This window comes from Pyxicephalus adspersus, chromosome 2 (genome assembly GCF_032062135.1).
Source record: "Pyxicephalus adspersus chromosome 2, UCB_Pads_2.0, whole genome shotgun sequence".
Classification (NCBI taxonomy): domain Eukaryota; kingdom Metazoa; phylum Chordata; class Amphibia; order Anura; family Pyxicephalidae; genus Pyxicephalus; species Pyxicephalus adspersus.
The window spans coordinates 136,849,497-136,867,937 of record NC_092859.1 but is presented as its reverse complement, the minus strand read 5'-3'; the positions used below and the strand labels follow the sequence as shown (position 1 = coordinate 136,867,937).

The 18,441-nt window shown below is 39.2% G+C and overlaps 2 protein-coding genes across 2 annotated transcripts in view; one reads left to right on the top strand and one right to left on the bottom strand.

The window, feature by feature from the left end:
* The first annotated feature begins 29 nt into the window (after positions 1–29).
* FEM1B (fem-1 homolog B) lies at positions 30–11,084 on the top strand. Its single transcript, XM_072402578.1, has 2 exons — positions 30–369; positions 3,074–11,084. The coding sequence occupies exons 1-2, from the start codon at positions 41–43 to the stop codon at positions 4,707–4,709; spliced, it is 1,965 nt and encodes a 654-aa protein (XP_072258679.1). The 5' UTR covers positions 30–40; the 3' UTR covers positions 4,710–11,084.
* A 1,680-nt stretch (positions 11,085–12,764) lies between these two features.
* Positions 12,765–18,441, bottom strand: part of ITGA11 (integrin subunit alpha 11) — a 104,752-nt gene continuing 99,075 nt past the window's right edge. The window contains exon 30 of the mRNA XM_072402577.1: positions 12,765–17,061. Within this exon, the coding sequence (XP_072258678.1) occupies positions 17,002–17,061 (60 nt within the window). The 3' untranslated portion in view covers positions 12,765–17,001. The remainder of the gene's footprint in view (positions 17,062–18,441) is intronic.

The window sequence follows — 18,441 nt, the reverse complement described above, 5'->3', positions numbered from 1 at the left end:
CCTTTTTTCATAGGTTAGTCGTGCTACACCCGGAACTCCAATGCCTCTTGTTGTTTCCGGGAGAACTGACAGGAAGCGGGTATCTGCGGACTTCCTGCCAGCCGCGGTCCCGGGAATGGCCCTGGAAGGGCTGTCGGCTTACGTGTATAAGGCGGCGGCGGAGGGCCGGGTGCTGACCCTGGCCGCTCTGCTGCTCAACCGGACGGAGTCGGAGATCCGCACGCTGCTCGGCTCGGTCACCCAGCATGGCGGGCAGCGCTCCACTCCGCTCATCATCGCCGCCCGAAACGGGCACAGCAAGGTGGTACGGCTGCTGCTCGAGCACTACCGGGTGGATACTCAACAGACCGGCACCGTGCGATTCGATGGGTAAGAGCGGGGCAGATGACCAGGATATGGGGAAGGAGAATATTTTTTGTTGGTGCAGAACTGACCCATAAACCCTGCAAGAAAAGGCCGTTACCCATAGCAAGCGAGCGCCCCGCCTCCTCTGTGATTGCTGCAAAATAATGAGAATAATTCTCCCATCATCACCCTACACCCCATACAATGCTATGGCGGCCTGATACCTCCAGCCGGTGCTATGTATGTCACCCTGATATCTCTGCTATGTCACCCCAATATTACTGACATGTCTGCTATATAATATATAATATCACCCCAATATTACTGACATGACTGTAATCTTATTTGTACTTTGCTACATTTTGGGTGTAAAATGTATGATTTCTACGCTTGTGATCTGGACATACTACATTTGTATACAAATTCTGCATTTGGGTTATAACCACTGGGGTATGTATTGCTATGTTCCTGGTGGAATATGGGGTGGGCATATATTCGCAATAGCTATGTTTCACTTTGGGGATGAATATGTACCTTGTGGGGAAAGACATGCCTCTCATACTACCTGGAGGGGGAGTACATATACCCTGGGAGGAGGGGTATGTATTGCTTTGCTCAAGGAGCACTATATACCCTGGGGGTATATATTGGTTTGCTTGAGGGGGTGTATAAACCCTGGGGGGAGGGGGAGTATATACCCTGGGGGGGGGGTTATGTATTGCTTTGCTTGAGGAATAGTATATAAAATGCTGCCCATGTGTATATTATGTTTGTTTCCTCTGTCTGGCCCATCTGGTTTTCTTATGACCCCCCAAAATAAAGCTGCTGGATTTGTTTTCAATGCTGAAAAAGTTGTGTGTGTGTATTAATGCAGAACTAAAATTAAAAAACAAAATCCCAAGCAGGCCAGTTCTTTTGTTGCCGGATGACAGGCTAGGCCCTGCTGCAGTAATACAAACCTTCCCGTCACAATGTAAAATGCTCATGTGTGGCCCAGTGTATGATCCCAGCATTCCTGGAGTTCAAGATGAATGAATTATTTTTGGATTGGCCAGGATGGAAAGTAACTCCTGGGCATGTGCAGCTAGTGGATTTGGAAAAGAAGATTGCAAATAGGGCGGATTTCCCTTTCTGTTGCCCAATCACAATCCTACCTGCCTACAATTTGAGTTTTCCAACTACTTGTTCAGAATATCCAAACAGTGTGTATGTTCTGGAGGTCGGTTCACTTTAACGCCTATGTCCAGAAACAATATTTTATATTCTACATATAAAAGTTATCTACATTTGCATAATTACAATGAATTTGGTTTCCTTGGAGAGATCTTCATTTGCTTCTTTTACCAGTCAAGATGTGGGAAGAATTCTCCAACAACAGTGCAGTTTGTTGCAGGTTTTTTTTTCATGTGAAATCCTTGTAAATTTTAGATTCACTTTCACCTGTCTCACTGACAACTTTATAGAGGGGATTCTCCTCAGATGTTTTTTTAAAGCTGGGTGGGAAGAAGCTGTAGCCAGGTTGTGTCCCCTGTATTGTCACTCAACTTTTTGATATCCATCCAAAAACAGCAGGGTGGTTACTGAAAAGTGCTGGTTTGTGCCCCCAGCTAAAAGAGTCTGGGGAGAAGACTGATTAACCTTATTGTTTTCCTCTCTGAGTTTTAGTAAATAACTCTAAAGTTTCATAGATGGTGCTTGTGTTCTCCATAGAACTTTTTGGGTGTCCTCCATAGAACAAGTTTGAGTGAGGAGAAGCTTACAAGTGAGCAGGGCAACTTTTTGAAAATTTAGTGATCCCGGTTGTTGTTGTTGCCTTAGGGTATCCTGTGACCCCTATAATTCTGTCAGCTTTCTTCCACCCCCTATATTCGTTCCAACTATTAAATGCCCCCACCCCCTTAGTATGCTCCATCCTGTTTGTATTGTGACCCAACCTCTTTATTGTACAGCTGCAAGGCATGGCCTACTATTGAGCTAAAAGGCAGTTTAGATGAACGTCAACAAGTGGTTCACTCATTGTTGCCCAGCACTCCAGCTAGTTCAGAGTTGGACTTTGTACACATGCTGAATAATTGTTCCTGGAAACAACCCATCATGATCATCTTAGGTGAAAACCTAGAATTCATACATCATTCCCTAAAGGTCATTTATGTATCTGTCCTGTGAAATCTGTAAACAACCAAGTGGGGACAACCTGCGTGCCTCAGTCATCCCCATATAACTGAACAATGTTGTGTACAACATTCATTCTACAGTCACTGGAAACCATCGGACAAGATTGTTCTGGCCAATGCAAATCTAGCATGTGTCTAGCAATAGAATCTGTAAAATGTTTTGACTAATTTTTTTTATATATAAAATACAATGGAGAGCATTTTTTTTTATTCTTGTTAGAAGCTTCACATCTGCTTCGGGTAACTTTTCATGAACACCTACATACTGTATGAGAATGTGAATGGCACCTAATGTTAAATGTAAAGAGAGAATAGTGTTGTCATTGGCAGGTAATGAGATGGAAAGTGGTGCAATGAATGAGTGCCAGCCTGCTTTCATGTCTTACCCCCCTGTATTCCTTAACAAGGTGCTTTTGTGGAGGGTTGAGGACGGCTTGATTTAATGTACCTGTAAACTGGTTCTTGGATTTAAACCTTTATAACCCTGTTGCAGTATTTTCTTGCAAATTATCCTTCCACTACTTATGTATTTTTTTTTCTCTTGACTTCTGCAGTTATGTCATCGATGGAGCAACAGCTCTTTGGTGTGCAGCTGGGGCAGGACATTATGAAGTTGTCAAACTATTAGTCAGCCATGGAGCTAATGTAAACCATACAACGGTCACCAACTCCACCCCACTACGGGCTGCCTGTTTCGATGGTAGACTTGATATTGTCCGGTTCCTGGTGGAAAACAAGGCAAACATTAGTATTGCCAACAAATATGACAACACGTGCCTAATGATTGCAGCTTATAAGGGCCACACGGATGTAGTTCGCTACCTTCTAGAACAAAATGCTGACCCTAATGCCAGAGCTCATTGTGGAGCCACAGCTTTGCACTTTGCTGCTGAAGCTGGACACTTGGACATTGTGCGAGAGCTTGTAAAGTGGAAGGCAGCCATGGTTGTAAATGGACACGGAATGACGCCTTTGAAGGTAGCAGCAGAAAGTTGTAAGGCAGAAGTTGTAGAGCTGCTTCTTGCACATTCTGATTGTGATCTTCAAAGCAGAGTGGAATCACTTGAACTCCTAGGAGCCTCCTTTGCCAATGACCGGGAAAACTATAATATCACCAAGACTTATCAATACTTGTACCTGGCAATGCTGGAACGTTTCAGAGATCCTGACAACATCCTCAACAAGGATGTTCTCCCTCCTATTACAGCCTATGGCATGAGAACAGAATGTCGCACCCCACGGGAGTTGGATGCTATACGCCACGATGCAGATGCATTACACATGGAAGGGCTTATTGTACGTGAGCGAATTCTTGGCTCCGATAACATTGATGTATCACACCCAATAATATATCGAGGTGCAGTGTATGCTGATAACATGGAATTTGAGCATTGCATTAAGCTCTGGCTGCATGCATTACAGCTGCGTCAAAAAGGAAACCGTAACACACACAAAGATTTGCTAAGGTTCGCTCAGGTCTTCTCGCAGATGATTCACCTAAATGAGCCTGTTAAAGCTTATGATGTGGAGAATGTGTTAAAGTGTAGCGTCCTTGAAATTGAACGTGGGATGACTCGAATTCAGAATCCACAAGAGCTTGATGCTCACTCTGCACTGGAAAACCATGAATGCAACCTTTGCACTTTTCTCTACCTCGTCTGTATTTCCACCAAAACACAGTGCTCGGAGGAAGAACAGTCCCGCATTAATAAGCAGATCTATCGACTGGTGCACCTTGACCCCCGCACCCGAGAAGGAAGCAGCCTTCTCCATCTAGCAGTTGACTGCAGCACTCCTGTAGATGATTTTCACACTAACGATGTTTGTAGCTTTCCCAGTGCCCCTGTAGCCAAGTTACTCATAGACTGCGGTGCAAATGTTAACGCCATAGACAATGCAGGGAACACCCCACTCCATCTGATTGTACAGTACAACCGTCCCATTAGCGACTTTCTTACATTGCATTCAATCATCATCGGCTTAGCAGAGGCTGGTGCTCACACAGACATGACCAACAAAGAAAAGAAAACCCCATTGGACAGGAGCACAACAGGCGTAGCCGAGATCCTTCTAAAAACACAGATGAAGCTCAGCCTGAAGTGCCTGGCTGCTCGAGCTGTGCGATTGCACAATATTAAATACCAGAACCAAATTCCCAGAACACTTGAGGAATTTGTAGAATTTCATTAAGTGGTCATGTGGAGAAAAATCATGTTTATGTGCATGTTCTCTCCAGGGTTGGATGTAGTCCATTCCTAAGTTTCAATTTGCCTTCAATGGCAGATCATGGGGATGGTGCAGCTCAAGTCGGTCTACTTTCCTCCAGTGTACTGTCTTCCTGTGATATTTACAGGACTGTAATGCAGAATCAAATGGAACAACCTTTGCTATGACCGAGTACTGCTGTACTTTTGAACAGATGTTTCTGGCATAAAATAAGGTGCTGAATTAGCAGTATGGTGATCCTGTTAGGACAGGAGATTCCATGGGGGTTTAAAATCTTATGGTCATTTTTTTTAATGAAGCTTTTGCACATTTTTAAGTTGATGTTTTTTGGATAATTTCATGCCATCATTATTTCATGTTTGGCTTTTGCTTGAGAAAATCCAAATTCCTTTCAGGGGGAAGGGAGATAAAATATTAAGGGATTTGTTTAACCAGGTGGGTCCAACAGCAATCTATGAATGTGTCAAGAATTTTGGGATTCTCATAGGTAGCAAACAATCCCTTGATTATCTGTTGGCAACCAGATTTCAACTTTAAATGTACTTCCACAAAGATGATTTCTGGGTGGCTTCTGCAGTTTATACATTGCTCTAGTTCTTGGTAAATGAAGGCAGCCACCTCTTGAGCAGTGTGACATTGATCAGTACTGTGTAGTTTCCAGCTAGCCACATGCCTAAAACACTTTTTGATTCCTGACTCTATATTTTTTATTTTTCTAAATTGACTAATTTTCTGTTACAATAACATCCTAGGCCAACAGTTCTATGACCCCTTCCCCCCGGCTGTTCTTATTACTAATGAAACCAGCCAGAGGCCCAGGTAGGTCGGGCTTAAACCAGCATGTGTCTCAGCAGTTGCTCCATAGACCTAAACCTATTCTCATCATTCATGCAACACTTTCACAATTTTCTTTTTAATCTGCCTTCATCTTTTACATATTTGTATAGTTTAAAAACAAATCATAATTTATTTTTTAATTTTTTTATTCATACCTTTAGGCAGATTCACATAATGTGCATTGTCACTTTTAACACATTGCAGGAGCTAAATTCATTTGTATCTCAATGCAGCGTGTGCTATTTTTGCTAATCTTTGCCACCGTAACTTGCTGGTGGGATCTGGGCCCAAAAAGCAGAATGCAATTTACATGTTGTATTGGTCGCAGCTCAACACCGTGTGAATGAGTCTTCAATCCAGCAAAGTTCTGATGGTGAGGTAGGTCTAAAGTTACTAGTTCACAATATATTTAAAGAGCCAGTAAACTGGAATGAATTCATTTTTTACATGAAAGGGCTATTACTAGCAGCACTTTTATATGTATACAGACACACATTCATCTCAATATTTCTCTGTGATGTCCAGGGTCTTATTACTGAGAGCTTTTCACACACAGTTCACTTAATCTTGCATTGTCCTCATATGAGCCTTAGGATTTGACTATATCTCCTCTCACCTACCAACCTGTCAGCAGGAGTTGGTGTAGGACGGCATATCGGCAAATACAGATTGTATACAGTTTTGTTTTTGCTGATGTGCTAGTATGTGAAATAATCCTTGGGGTCTATTTATAAAGGGAATCTGATGTTCACATTTCCTGGTGGAGAATCTTCCATGTCAGTGTTTTCAATGGTAGTGATTGATTCTCCACCTAAGAATGTTTACATGAATGTCAGATTCACTGGTTCATTAATATCCCCTATAAATCGTAATAATCCAAAGCCTTGTGTAAGGCAGCTATAGTGAGCACTGTGAAGGACAGCTGATGGGTGATTAACATTAAACTATTAGGTCACAATCACTGCACAAAAACATTTTTTACACACGTGTCATATATCTGCTGCTAGTAACTCTTTTTGTATAGGATGACATTTCAGGAATATTGATCTTTTTAAATGTATTTGGAACGTTACCTAAGTCTATTTTATGTAAAGTGCAAAGATTTGTTTATCATCAATTTTAACTTTGCACACTGTATTTATTTGTTTTACCTATTACAACACTGTGCAAAGCCTCTAAATCAAATTTTACTGAAGGAAAGATAGTCATTGCTCAAATATACCTCCTCCTCCTTTCTACAGGTCCCTGCCCCAGGAGTTTTTTTTTTTTTTTTGAAATTCCAATATTGTCCCTTCAGTAATCTTAAAAAAACAATTGATAGCCATGTAGCCAATTGATAGCCAATTTGTGCCATTGCAACAGTGAGCAGGTTAGCGATCGGCTCATCTTAGCAGCCTTTGTTCTTCTAGACTTTGTGCAAATATTGCTTTAATTTAAAGTCCACTTTTGCAGAGAAATAACCTCTACATGTCATTCTTTCCAGTTGTGTGGTGTTTCCAAGCAGTAAATGGCAAACTTTCACATCCCCAATCCCTCCATATGTGCAGAATAGGGGGGCATCATACCTATCACATGATCAGTGGTTACAATAAGGATAATCAGTGGCAAATGCAATGAACCAGTAACATGAACAGGAAATTGTACAGTACCCTGAGTTGCTATAGTTATAACAAAGGTATTTTTTTCTGGCGTGATACCCATATGCTGAAATTGCTAACTTGTTTTCAAATTTACATGTTCAGGATGTGTCATACTTATCCTCCTCTTTACTATGCATCCAATTAAGTGTTAGGGCACATGAGTTGTATACTTTTTTGGGTTTGTGCCTTATTTAATAGCAAAACAAAATTATTAATGGCAGAATCTGAACTTGTAGCTTTTGAAACAAGATAGGAATGTCAGGATAAATCTTGAAAGTTTCCGTTATGTCATCCTCATGGTCAGGTTATAGAAAATTGTGAGAATAAGATTTGCAGACGTGAATTCCAGCTTAATCCTCTTATCCATTTCAGCCTTCACTTCCTTTCTTTAGTCCTCCTAAACCAGAGCTGCAAGAATCTTTATTCTGCGCAGAGTTGGGTACATGTGCGCATAGTATTAGAGATGGATGGATGGATTTGGTTAGATGCATCATCAGTAATTGTAAAGTATCTTTTTTGCTTTTAAGGGTTATTTCTTTAAATACATTGTAGTACAAAGGAGGTGTGTCAGGAAGAATGATTGTATTCATCTGTAACGGACTTAAATGGAAAAAGTATGTGGCTGAATATTTTGAAAACATATTTATGTATTCCCTGCTAATGAATTGTGAAATCTTAATGGAAAGACTGGTGAAACCTATTTCTGATTTGATTATAGCCAAACCTCGAACTCATTTATAGTTGTGTTAAAATGTCCAAATTCTTGCAGCTCATTTTTTTTCAAGTCACTGTGTGAATGTATAGATGTTCCTGTATATGTATGCAGTACAACGGGCAGTGAATAATATATACTACTGTCAATACAAGAGCCATACTATATTTAATAGCTTTTTTTGTAAAATGTGCACTAGCAAAGCAATTATGTTGTGCATTTAATGTATGTGAAATCCATCCTTGGAGTCCACTGAACGTATAAGAGGTAGTGGTCAACTCGAGTGCCTTATTGTCTATGGAATGACACAACAGCTTCTTTTGGCACATTCGCCACGTTTAGGGTATTAGTACTTCTTATGCTGCACAGTGACACATGATTTGATAATGCCAGAATGTTTTTGTTTTTTTTTCTCCTCAGGTACAGGGGGATGTGGGCTGTCTGTGAATACTGAAAATGAGTTGGTGTTAAAATCTGATTGCTCATTAGTGGTGTGCCATGCTATTTGTGTAATCTTTTTGTGGATGGCTACTTCTACATTCTAATGATGATTTCTGTTATCAGAGGTCCAATAAATGTCTGCTTGCTTCAATAGATACATCTGTTTATATTGCCAGTGTTTTCTTAGCAACAAATATGCTAGCTTTACTTCTTCAGAGTGTACAGACATTGATTTTTAGTATACATTTGCAGCATAAAGGCACAACATACACACAAGGATGTCTTATTGTAAGTTTGCAAATAGAATTAATTTCCTAGCCTATTCTAGAGATGCAGTGGTAGAAATCCCTGTTTTGGAGAATTTTACTCCTCTTTTGGTCTGGTGATAACTCCCCTCACCTTCAGACTCTGACAATGGTCACCAGAACAAATGGAGGGTTGAGTCTCCCTAGTGTGAGTAATAAAAACTTGGGGAGTGTTATTCTTCCTCTCCTACCTAAGTATGGGAGAACAAATAGGATACTTAATAAGCAGTGATCTGTGTACAGACAAGGTCCAGGGATATATATTACAATCAGAACAATGTCCTCTTCATGCTCATAGAGATACCTGTAGTAGTATCAAGACAGGCCCACTAGCAATGTGCTTGGCCACAGAAAGACCTCTGCTTTTAATACTGTATAGAGCAATTAGAAAATAGTTTGGAAGATGGACACTAACATAGCCATGTGTGGCTTCATTTTCTGACTTCACCCCCAGGCCCTGGTAGTGTGAGCTGTACACAAGAAATATAACCCTTAAACAAAGCTTATCAGCATATCCTTTTTTTTTTTTTTTTCAGAATACTGGCAAGGAAGTGTAAGCAGTGTGGTGCCCAGGTGATATGGGGTAGTTTACAACAATGCTTTGATAACATGCTGAACAGATACACAGTAGCCTTTTAACTTTTCATGTCTGAATGTTAAAAACAAATTGTGTGCTGCTTTATAAAATATTTTTTTTAAATAAGCCACAGCCCTATTCTATATCCTAATGACTATGAAACATAAACCCATGTTTAGGAAGTGGTGGTTCTATAATGAAGGCAAAGATCCATCTTCAAGCATATATAACTGGTACAAAGGCAGCTCTTATATCCTCCATCAGAATGCAATATAATGTCTTAGTAGAGAGACTGGGATCTTCCATCATTGTTGATTATGTCACTTTTATTTTACAATGAAATATATTACATTGTTTTGGTCTCCCTTCTCAAAACACCCACACTTGATAAGGGAAAAATGTACCTGTAAATTAGAATTATAATTGCCTTAGTTCCATGTTTACTGTCTGAGGTGCCTAGCAAGGAATATATCACAGACCATAAAGGATAGGTCTTATGGAAAACAGAGCAGACAAAATCTTGTAAAGAGTAGTGCCTTCCTGTGAGATTTTTACATGTACTTTGTTCCACAAGATTTGGCAATATGGAAGACACAGGTATGGCAAATATAATTATACTCTCTATTCTCCAAAGACATCTGTATTTAATAAATATATACATATAATATACACCTATTCTAAACTCCCTCCACAAATTCTTACTGACATCGGAAGGGCTTCAGTTTCGATGTTTGTTAAATCTTCCTGAAAAGTAGCTTTAACAGTATAAACTAGTGGGGCTGGCACCCACCATGGCTGGAGAGAAGTCTGAGTGACTGCTATGGCCTGTAATAATGCTTTGTGAATTGCTATTAATACCTACTGCTTTAGGATAGCAGGCAATCATTTTAAAACCCATCCGCATCCAAACAAGGCAAATTCTAATCGTAATCAAGTTGAATACTGTATACTGTATAGAGTATAAAAGCAAAATAGAGTACACGATTACCTGATTTATGGACTAAGTGTGTTTGCACAACATCTTTTTTTACTTGTTTCTGAATTTAGCTGGTGAGAAGGCTATTCCAATGTGCCAATGGGGATGTCCAAAGCAGAAATATTAATAGAGATTGGAGTAAATTCTCCACTATCCTTACATTACAGTGACATCTGTATCTACATGAGGAGACCAGGCTTGTAGTTCACAAAGTATCTGAGCAATTGTTTGTTCACAGGAAACTAAAAGGCACAATAGGTAAGGGCTGTGTGGATAGTGACGCAACTAGATGATGAGTTTGTAAAAATTGTGATACAGTTCTAAAGGTAATTCCTGGAAATCAACATGTTTGCTTTGACAATTTGCCTTGTTCTTTTTAGAATAGCTTTACGTGAGCTGTCTGACTCCTCATACACTTAAAACAACCAAGGAGGCATAATAATGTCCCTGGAACAATTCCACACACAGCAGCAAACAAATACCTTGGCACCTTAATACTTATTGGAATAAAACTTTACATATATACCTATAAGAAACACCTCTCATGGTTGCTCCCAAAAGTCCGACTTGTATGCATGCTGTACATTGAGATATTTTATTTGATCGTTTTAATGGCTTTAAACTGGTGTCCTTTAATTTTTACCTGACTGATATTATCCCACGCCTGGAACATAGTCACTGGAGGTAATAGCTCTGTGCCTAATATTGGCAGAATAATGTTTCTATTCTATGGCCTAAAATTAGATGCTACAACAAATACTGTATGTACATTAGTGAAATAATTCATGTTTGTAATAATCTCTGGTCTACAAACTATTGGACATTTTCACAATAAATTTATTTTTTATCAGTTTTCTTGTTATGTACTATTGTATGTACCTAAATAGTTCTTTCCTTCTGAAATTTGGAAACAGTACAACTAAATCTATACCATGGTATAAATTGATAAGCTATATACTATAGATCATCCCCTGGGGACTGAAGGGCAAGGAGATGAAAAACCCTCTGAGCACGGAATGCCAATGAGATGAAAAATCCCCTGTGGACTGGATGCCAATGAGATGTAAACCACCTTTCTGTATCTTTTTAGCTAGATGGCCCACACTGCAACAATAAAATTCTGAGTTGTGTTGTTTTACTGCTCAAACTACCTATATGATGTAAATCAGTATTGATGCCAACAGGTTGATGCCAATCAGCAATTGGAACCTAAGAGTTAAAACTTATCATAGGCTGTCATGCTGATCTGGGTTCAGTAGACTGAATCACCAACCTACCCGTACCATGTAAGGAACATTCTGTCTTGAAGTGCCAAGCTTAGAAGAGCAGCCAGGGAATCTGTATCAGACAGTTTGGCCTTATTTATTAAAGCTCTTCAGACTTGGAAAGGATATACTTTCATCAGTGAAGCTGGGTGATAAAGCAAACCTGGAATGTATCTGTTCCAGCATTGAAAACATTTTCAGGTTTGCTGGATCACAGCTTCACTTATGAAAGTGTATCCTCTCTAGCCTTGAAGTGCTTTAATAAATCAGGTGCAATTACGTGGTTTTCTTGTAAGGGTGTCTGCAATGGCAGCCCACATCTTTCTGCCATATTGCCATACTTTGGAAGCATGTTAGGATAACGTTATAGCAGCCTATGTTTTGGAGCTGTAATACTTGTCTTCAATTTATTACATCAGTCACCTGGAATGCTAACGGGCGGATCAAGCAACTCTATAATTGACTGGCTGAATTCTTGTAGGTGTGTAGCTGTTCTGTCCCATGCAACTTACAGTTCTAATATTTTTAATAAGGTTTTCTTGGTTTTTATAAGCTATAGAATAATTTTTTTGAATACCCGAGGTGGTGCGGAAATGTTCTTGCTGTACACACGTCCCAAATCTGAGCATACCTTTATTACTGCAATTTAAAAGAATGTTATCTATTATTCTATAGCACCAATTTCCAGAATTACTATTTTTTTCAGACAGAACCATGTTAGCAAAAGGTGTGGAGATTCCACGATGATGTTTCTGCTGCTGCAGAAGAGAACAAAAAAAAATCTATATTTGTTTTTTGTGAAGTTTGAGCAACAAGTGCCCTTAATACATTTGGGAAGGAAATTCTTAAGCTAGAAGCAGCAAAATTAAGGCCTTCAACAGTGTCAGCTCTTGAATTTGTGGATTATGTTCTTGACCTGAATTTGACACTTTGTAAAATCTTGGTTTAAACAATTACTGTTGCACCAGCCATATCCAGGAAATGTGAATTATAAACACCCCACATGCAGTTGGATGTTCATAACCTGTCAGTCAAGTGAGGGGCAAATGTTTGACGGCAATTGGGGGAAAAAAAGACTATTGGACGCATCCAAGTGGACTTTGCAATGATGGAAGCTGTTGCCTCTTCTGTCATGGCCAAATTGCATAGTTATTTCAGTGTTGACACCATTAGCTCATGAAAGCCAAGCAGCTAACAGACCCAGAAAAAGAAAATCAATAAATAGCACTCAATATCTGCAAATGAACATAAACAATTATCAGCATATTTGTTAAAATGACATTTATTTTAAATAGCACAAAATACAAATGAAGTGGGGACAGATGTAGAACATTATGTGTCACCAAAAGAGATAAATAACAGTCATTGAAAAACAGGCCTGGTTGTCTTCATTATATGAATCCAAAGTCATGAACTATCCCAGCAGCAAGAAATCTAACTAGTCATGTCTCCATTCTTGCCATGGACAGGCATGGTTTTTAAAGGGCTCACAATCTACAGGGACCAGTTAACTAAAATTTACTTTGCACAGCCAAAAACCTTTATTCTTTTAGTAGCCCTGATTTATTAAAGCTCTTCAAGGTTGGAGAGGATACATTTTCATCAGTGAAGCTAGGTAATCCAGCAAACCTGGAATTAATCTAGTCCAGGATTCCAAAAAATTGCTAACAAATAGCAAATGACTTTGAAAAAATCCATTCCAGATTTGCTGGATCACCCAGCTCCACTGATGAAAGTGTATTCTCTCGAGCTTTGGAGAGCTTTAATAAATCAGGCCCTGTGAATCAACGTCTCATCACAGTACATATGTATATTTGAGTGTGTGTGTACACACACACACACACAAAAAGGTAACTCATCTTGCTTATTATTTTTTTCCTCTTAACACTTCTGAGCTCCCTAACCTATTGCAATGGGCTGTGGTGGAGGTCTCTAGGTCTAAGGATTTTCTTACAATGGGAATTCACAAATAATGATGCTCTTGATCTCCAGAACACATTTCTTTTTAATATAATGCAGGGATCCTCAATGAATAAAGGACAGAATTTGGTATATATGGTCATTTCCTATTACTTACTTATTACTTATTTGGACCATTTCCTACTTTAATTTAAGAAATTCCAACAATGTGGGCAAATGCTGGATCCTTCAAGGACAGGAGCTGAGGATCCCTGATATAATAGAACAGCCTTTCTCAACTTTTTCTGATGAAGGATTCAAATGATTTCAGGTTTTGGGGAACCCCCCTTAAACCAACTTATTAGGGGTTACGGCAAAAAATACCACCATTATAGACATTTAAAAACATCATTAGAATCATGCAGGCTCTGCCAAGTGGTGTTGGCCCTAGAATCATCAAGTAGGAAATCAATCAGCCACAATTTGAGGAACCCTTAGCAACCTCTCGAGGAAACCTGATTGAGAATGGCTGTAAACCAGTCAAATCTGCTTCTTGTTTGTATTAATAGTTAGTGGCTCCACAACACTTCTTTTAACGCTAGTGACCCCAGTTATTGAAATGCACATTTGAGGAGCCTTGCATTGACCGCCCTTCAAGAAAGATTGGCATGTTACTTAAAGCGTACCTAAACTCCTAAAGGATAGACAACCCTTTTATGTAAAGTAAAAATTATGTTTGTTTAGGGTTTTTTTTTAATGCAACACCCTTTTTTTTTAAAAAAAAAAAGGGTGCAACACCGCCCCTTAATTCTCTTCTAGGCGATCAAAGATGAATGGGAGCGCAAACCCTCCCGGGATTCCTACGTCACGCATCCTGGCAGGCTCTTGGGTGCTCCTTCTGTGCATGCCCGAGCATATAGGCAATGCACAGAAGGAGCCTTTTCGTGAAAAATTTGCCAATCTCAAGCATGCATTGTAAGATAGGCAAGTTTATTTTCCAACCTACGTCACCTGATCTTGCGCCTGTGTTGGGTGATTTTGGAAGAAGAAACTGGAAAAAGTGGCGACGATGGCGCCGCCTTGGAGATGGATGCTGGGACGTGGCGTGACCAATGGAAGACATCTTTGGATGGATCGGACTGCCCTGTGGGATTGAAGGTACGTGTATATTTTTGTCTTAAGCACATTTCAGTTTAGTTCCTCTTTAAAGCACAAAAACTTTGGTTCTGCAGCAGTTTTTTTGTGAATGCGGGGAGTCTTAAGTGCTTAATCAAAATGAATGGCATTGCAATGCAGCACTGTGCACAGTGTAGTAACTGACACACGTGGTGGTGTATATGAGCCTCTATGTTAGTGCTGTGCAAAAGTGCCTTTACCAATGATGGCTTCTGCTGAAATGATAGACCTTATATGTATAAATACCTCTTACATAAGGGATGTACACAGCAAAAAAAAGTTTACTTCAGTAAATGCAAAATAAAAAAATTTCTGCAAAAACAACACACTGTACCAAAATCTACAAAGGAATCATAATAATAATTTACCTATACCCTTCCAAGTGACCAGTTTCCTCCTTTGCATTTGTGGTTTAATAGAGAAGCATCAGAAGACAAATCAACTTTGCATTGCATGATCATGCTTATGCATGATAACGTGTATCCATGTACATTTATTGTGCTTCTATTGATTTAAAAGGAAAATTGGAAGAATGTAAATTACACAAAGTTCCAACCCTCCTCATGCATTGGCTTCAGCTGTTTTTTGGCATCTTAGTTGGTTTGACCAGTTACCAGTGATTAGATATTGTCTCTCTTGACATGTCATATATCTAGTCTCAGGCCTAAGATAAATATGATTAGCTCAATCATGCTAAAATTATAATTCAGCCAAAAGTGAACCCCATAAGTGCAGGGAAAACAATGTATTTACTGTTTTTGATCTATGCTGTGATAGACCTGCTCACCCCACTCACTTTTGTAATTCTGTGTCAGGTCATTATATAACTGGAAGGATTGTGTCTTAAGACAAACAGAAAAGCCAATGTTCTCATTCTGCAACTGACTGTCATGATGATCATTTCACTTCCATAAATTCAGTCACTAACCCAGAAGAAGTTGCCCACTCTTCTATCGCAGGCTCAGACCTGCTTTCTAAATTCTGAAGGGGGGGGGGCCACAATAGCGCAGGGCTGTGGGCGCACCTGGCGCTATTGCTCCCCCCCAGGATGTTTAGCAAGCAGGTCTGAGCCCGCAATGGGAGAGTGGGCGAGTTGTGTCCATACGGGGCACAGAGCCATGGTCCACCAAAATTTTCTTGGGGACCATCGGTTGGCACAAGGTTGTGCCTTGCTGGTAAAAAATGTGATAACTGATATTAGGATATAGGAGATGACAAGAGTTCTCTGGAGACTTTAGAAAGTTCTGAGCTGGCCTAAAAGGATCATGAGATGTCCAATGTATGCAAGGCAATGACAGCTTTCATACACAGAGTAAAAGACATTGTATTATCTTACATTGTAAAAAAGAAATACACCAAATAGAATAATTTTTGCATTTGTTTGTTTTTTCCCATCCGTTTTTGCAGAACATACTTTAATTGTTCGGTCAAGAACAAAAAGGTTACCAACTTAGTCATTGGATTTAAAAAGTTTTTAAATGTATGGAAATCTAAAAAAATATTTGCAGGATTAGTATGTCTCCATAAGAACCTGTGTAGATGGGAATTTGTTTGTGCTAATGGGTTTTCCATTCCTGTATAAGTCAGAGGGAATGCAAAAGCAGGCCAAAGGCAGGTCAGAGGGTAGTCAGTGAATTCTGAATGATCTAAAAAGCATCTAAAATTGATGCCATCAGTACAAACCCAATGCCTGCTGTCATTGACCCTAAAAGTGATACATAATTATGTTTACAAGCCTGTCTGTCATTCTTTGTACAAATTCACTATTTTTATTTTATTCCAAATTATTGCAAAAATCTTCATTTTTGTCCTCAATTTTCAATGGCATTCCCCTTTTTGTTTTCCAGCCTGTTGATGGCTTCTTTATAAATATAAGTGGGGAAAGGATAAATTCTTTCAGAAAAACATCAAACTAAAAAGTTGTACAGTTCTTTGTAAAAAGAAAAATCCAGATCTTATCCAATGCCATGGACAGGAAAAATTCTGTCATCTTCTTCCCTGGCCAGGTTACAGTGGCATGCTAATAATACACCAGTAAAAAATAAACAATGAGAAAACACAATAATAATATAGACACACAGTCCAGGGAAACAGACAGTGGTCTCCACCTATCGGTAGTGACGAGTTGGTTGATCCCTGAGCAGAACCTGTCAGAGCTTGCAAGTTCAGTCTTTGGCCAAAAGTTCAGTGAACATCAGATCAATAATAATACAAATAAATAGAGGCCAAGGTGGAAGTGGGAGCTCATTCATCCTGTTCCCTGAGGTAGCATCTGCTGGTAAAAATCAGAGCTACCGGCTCAGTCTTGTGCAAGAAGGCGACTGTCCATTTGTCTTCTATCTCCAGCCAGCTTCTCCCTCTGGCCCCTATAGATTGGAATATATATGGACATGTGCAGGCAGCGGCTGACAGCTCAGCTTTCCTTTCCTTATTCCAAAACTTTGTCTTCTTCCTCTCGCTCGTGGTGACTGCGTTTGAAGAATCCCAGCTGTATCCCAGAAAAAAACAAGACAATATTATAGAAAATCAGAATCAAAATCAACATACAAATCAAATAAATGCTGAAATTGTTCAACTTAAACTGAAGGTTTCATAAATGGATACAGAGAAATGTGGGACTTTACATTGTACAGAAAGATTAGCACAATTCATGAGTTGTGAACACTTGAATTCAGAATTACTGCATTCTTTGTAGAGCACATGGTGGATTTGTCCACTAGGTGGTGCAGTGTTTGTTTTTCGTTTACAATTCATTGTAAATGAAAATTAACACAGCACAACCCAGTGCACCAATCGAGAATGACACCTGATAATAAACCAATGTACCTTTATGTTCTCCTATGCCTACCTAAAGTCTTTTAAATACCGTACATTAAAGTATGTGCCCATCTCTAGTTAACTTTCAAGTATATTCCCCTATCTAAGTTCCAAAAGAATTTTAAAAACATGCTAGTTTATTAAAAAAAATACTCCACAAATTTTATAAAGGTAGTCCCTGGGTTACATAAGAGATAGGGACTGTAGGTTTGTTCTTAAGCTGAATTTATATGTAATGTAACAGGTACATAATTATAACATATACAATTAGGACAGATGTTTGTCTCATAATATTAGGCAGGATAGTGTCAGATACTATATAAAATCCTCAATGTGAGGTAATCACAAAGAAAGCAAAAAAATATTTTTTTTGTAGCCTAGACATTTATTAACTTCTGGAGCAAGCTGTACTTTTATATGCATAAAGAAACAACTGCAGAGTTTATCTTGGTCATTAAAAAGTTTCAAGATGTTGCAGAAAGAGCTCAGTCCTTAAGATCACCCACAACCTTAGCTGTGTTTAGCAAAAGATTTCTTCTGCAAGTCATGCAAACCCCTGCCTTCAAGCCTCCATTCTGCACACAGTGAGCAGGGAAACTTGTTTGTATCTAGGAAGCGTCCTATGCCGGGTGTTCTTACCTGGGGGACTTCCTGTATATATGTACTCCACCATTAAATATATGCATTGTATATAGTGAAGCATAGAGAGGTGCCCCTTCTATTTGACCCTGATGACATCAATGAGTCGCATCACTGTTAAGACACCTTTGTAAGCTGAAGGTTATTTGTGTTGTGCGTTCATAAATACTCTTCTGTATACCTCATTCGTAATGAGTGGTTATTTGCATCACCGTTCGTTGCCTTTCTATCAACTTAAACCAGTCTGCCCATTCTCCTCTGATCTCTGGCATCAAAAAAGCATTTTCAACCAGAAAAATGCTACTAGTACAACAGAACCTTTTTTTAACACATACATGAAAAGTGTATAAATCATCTCGAATTGCTATCAACACTAATATATATATATGTATAAATATATATATATATATAT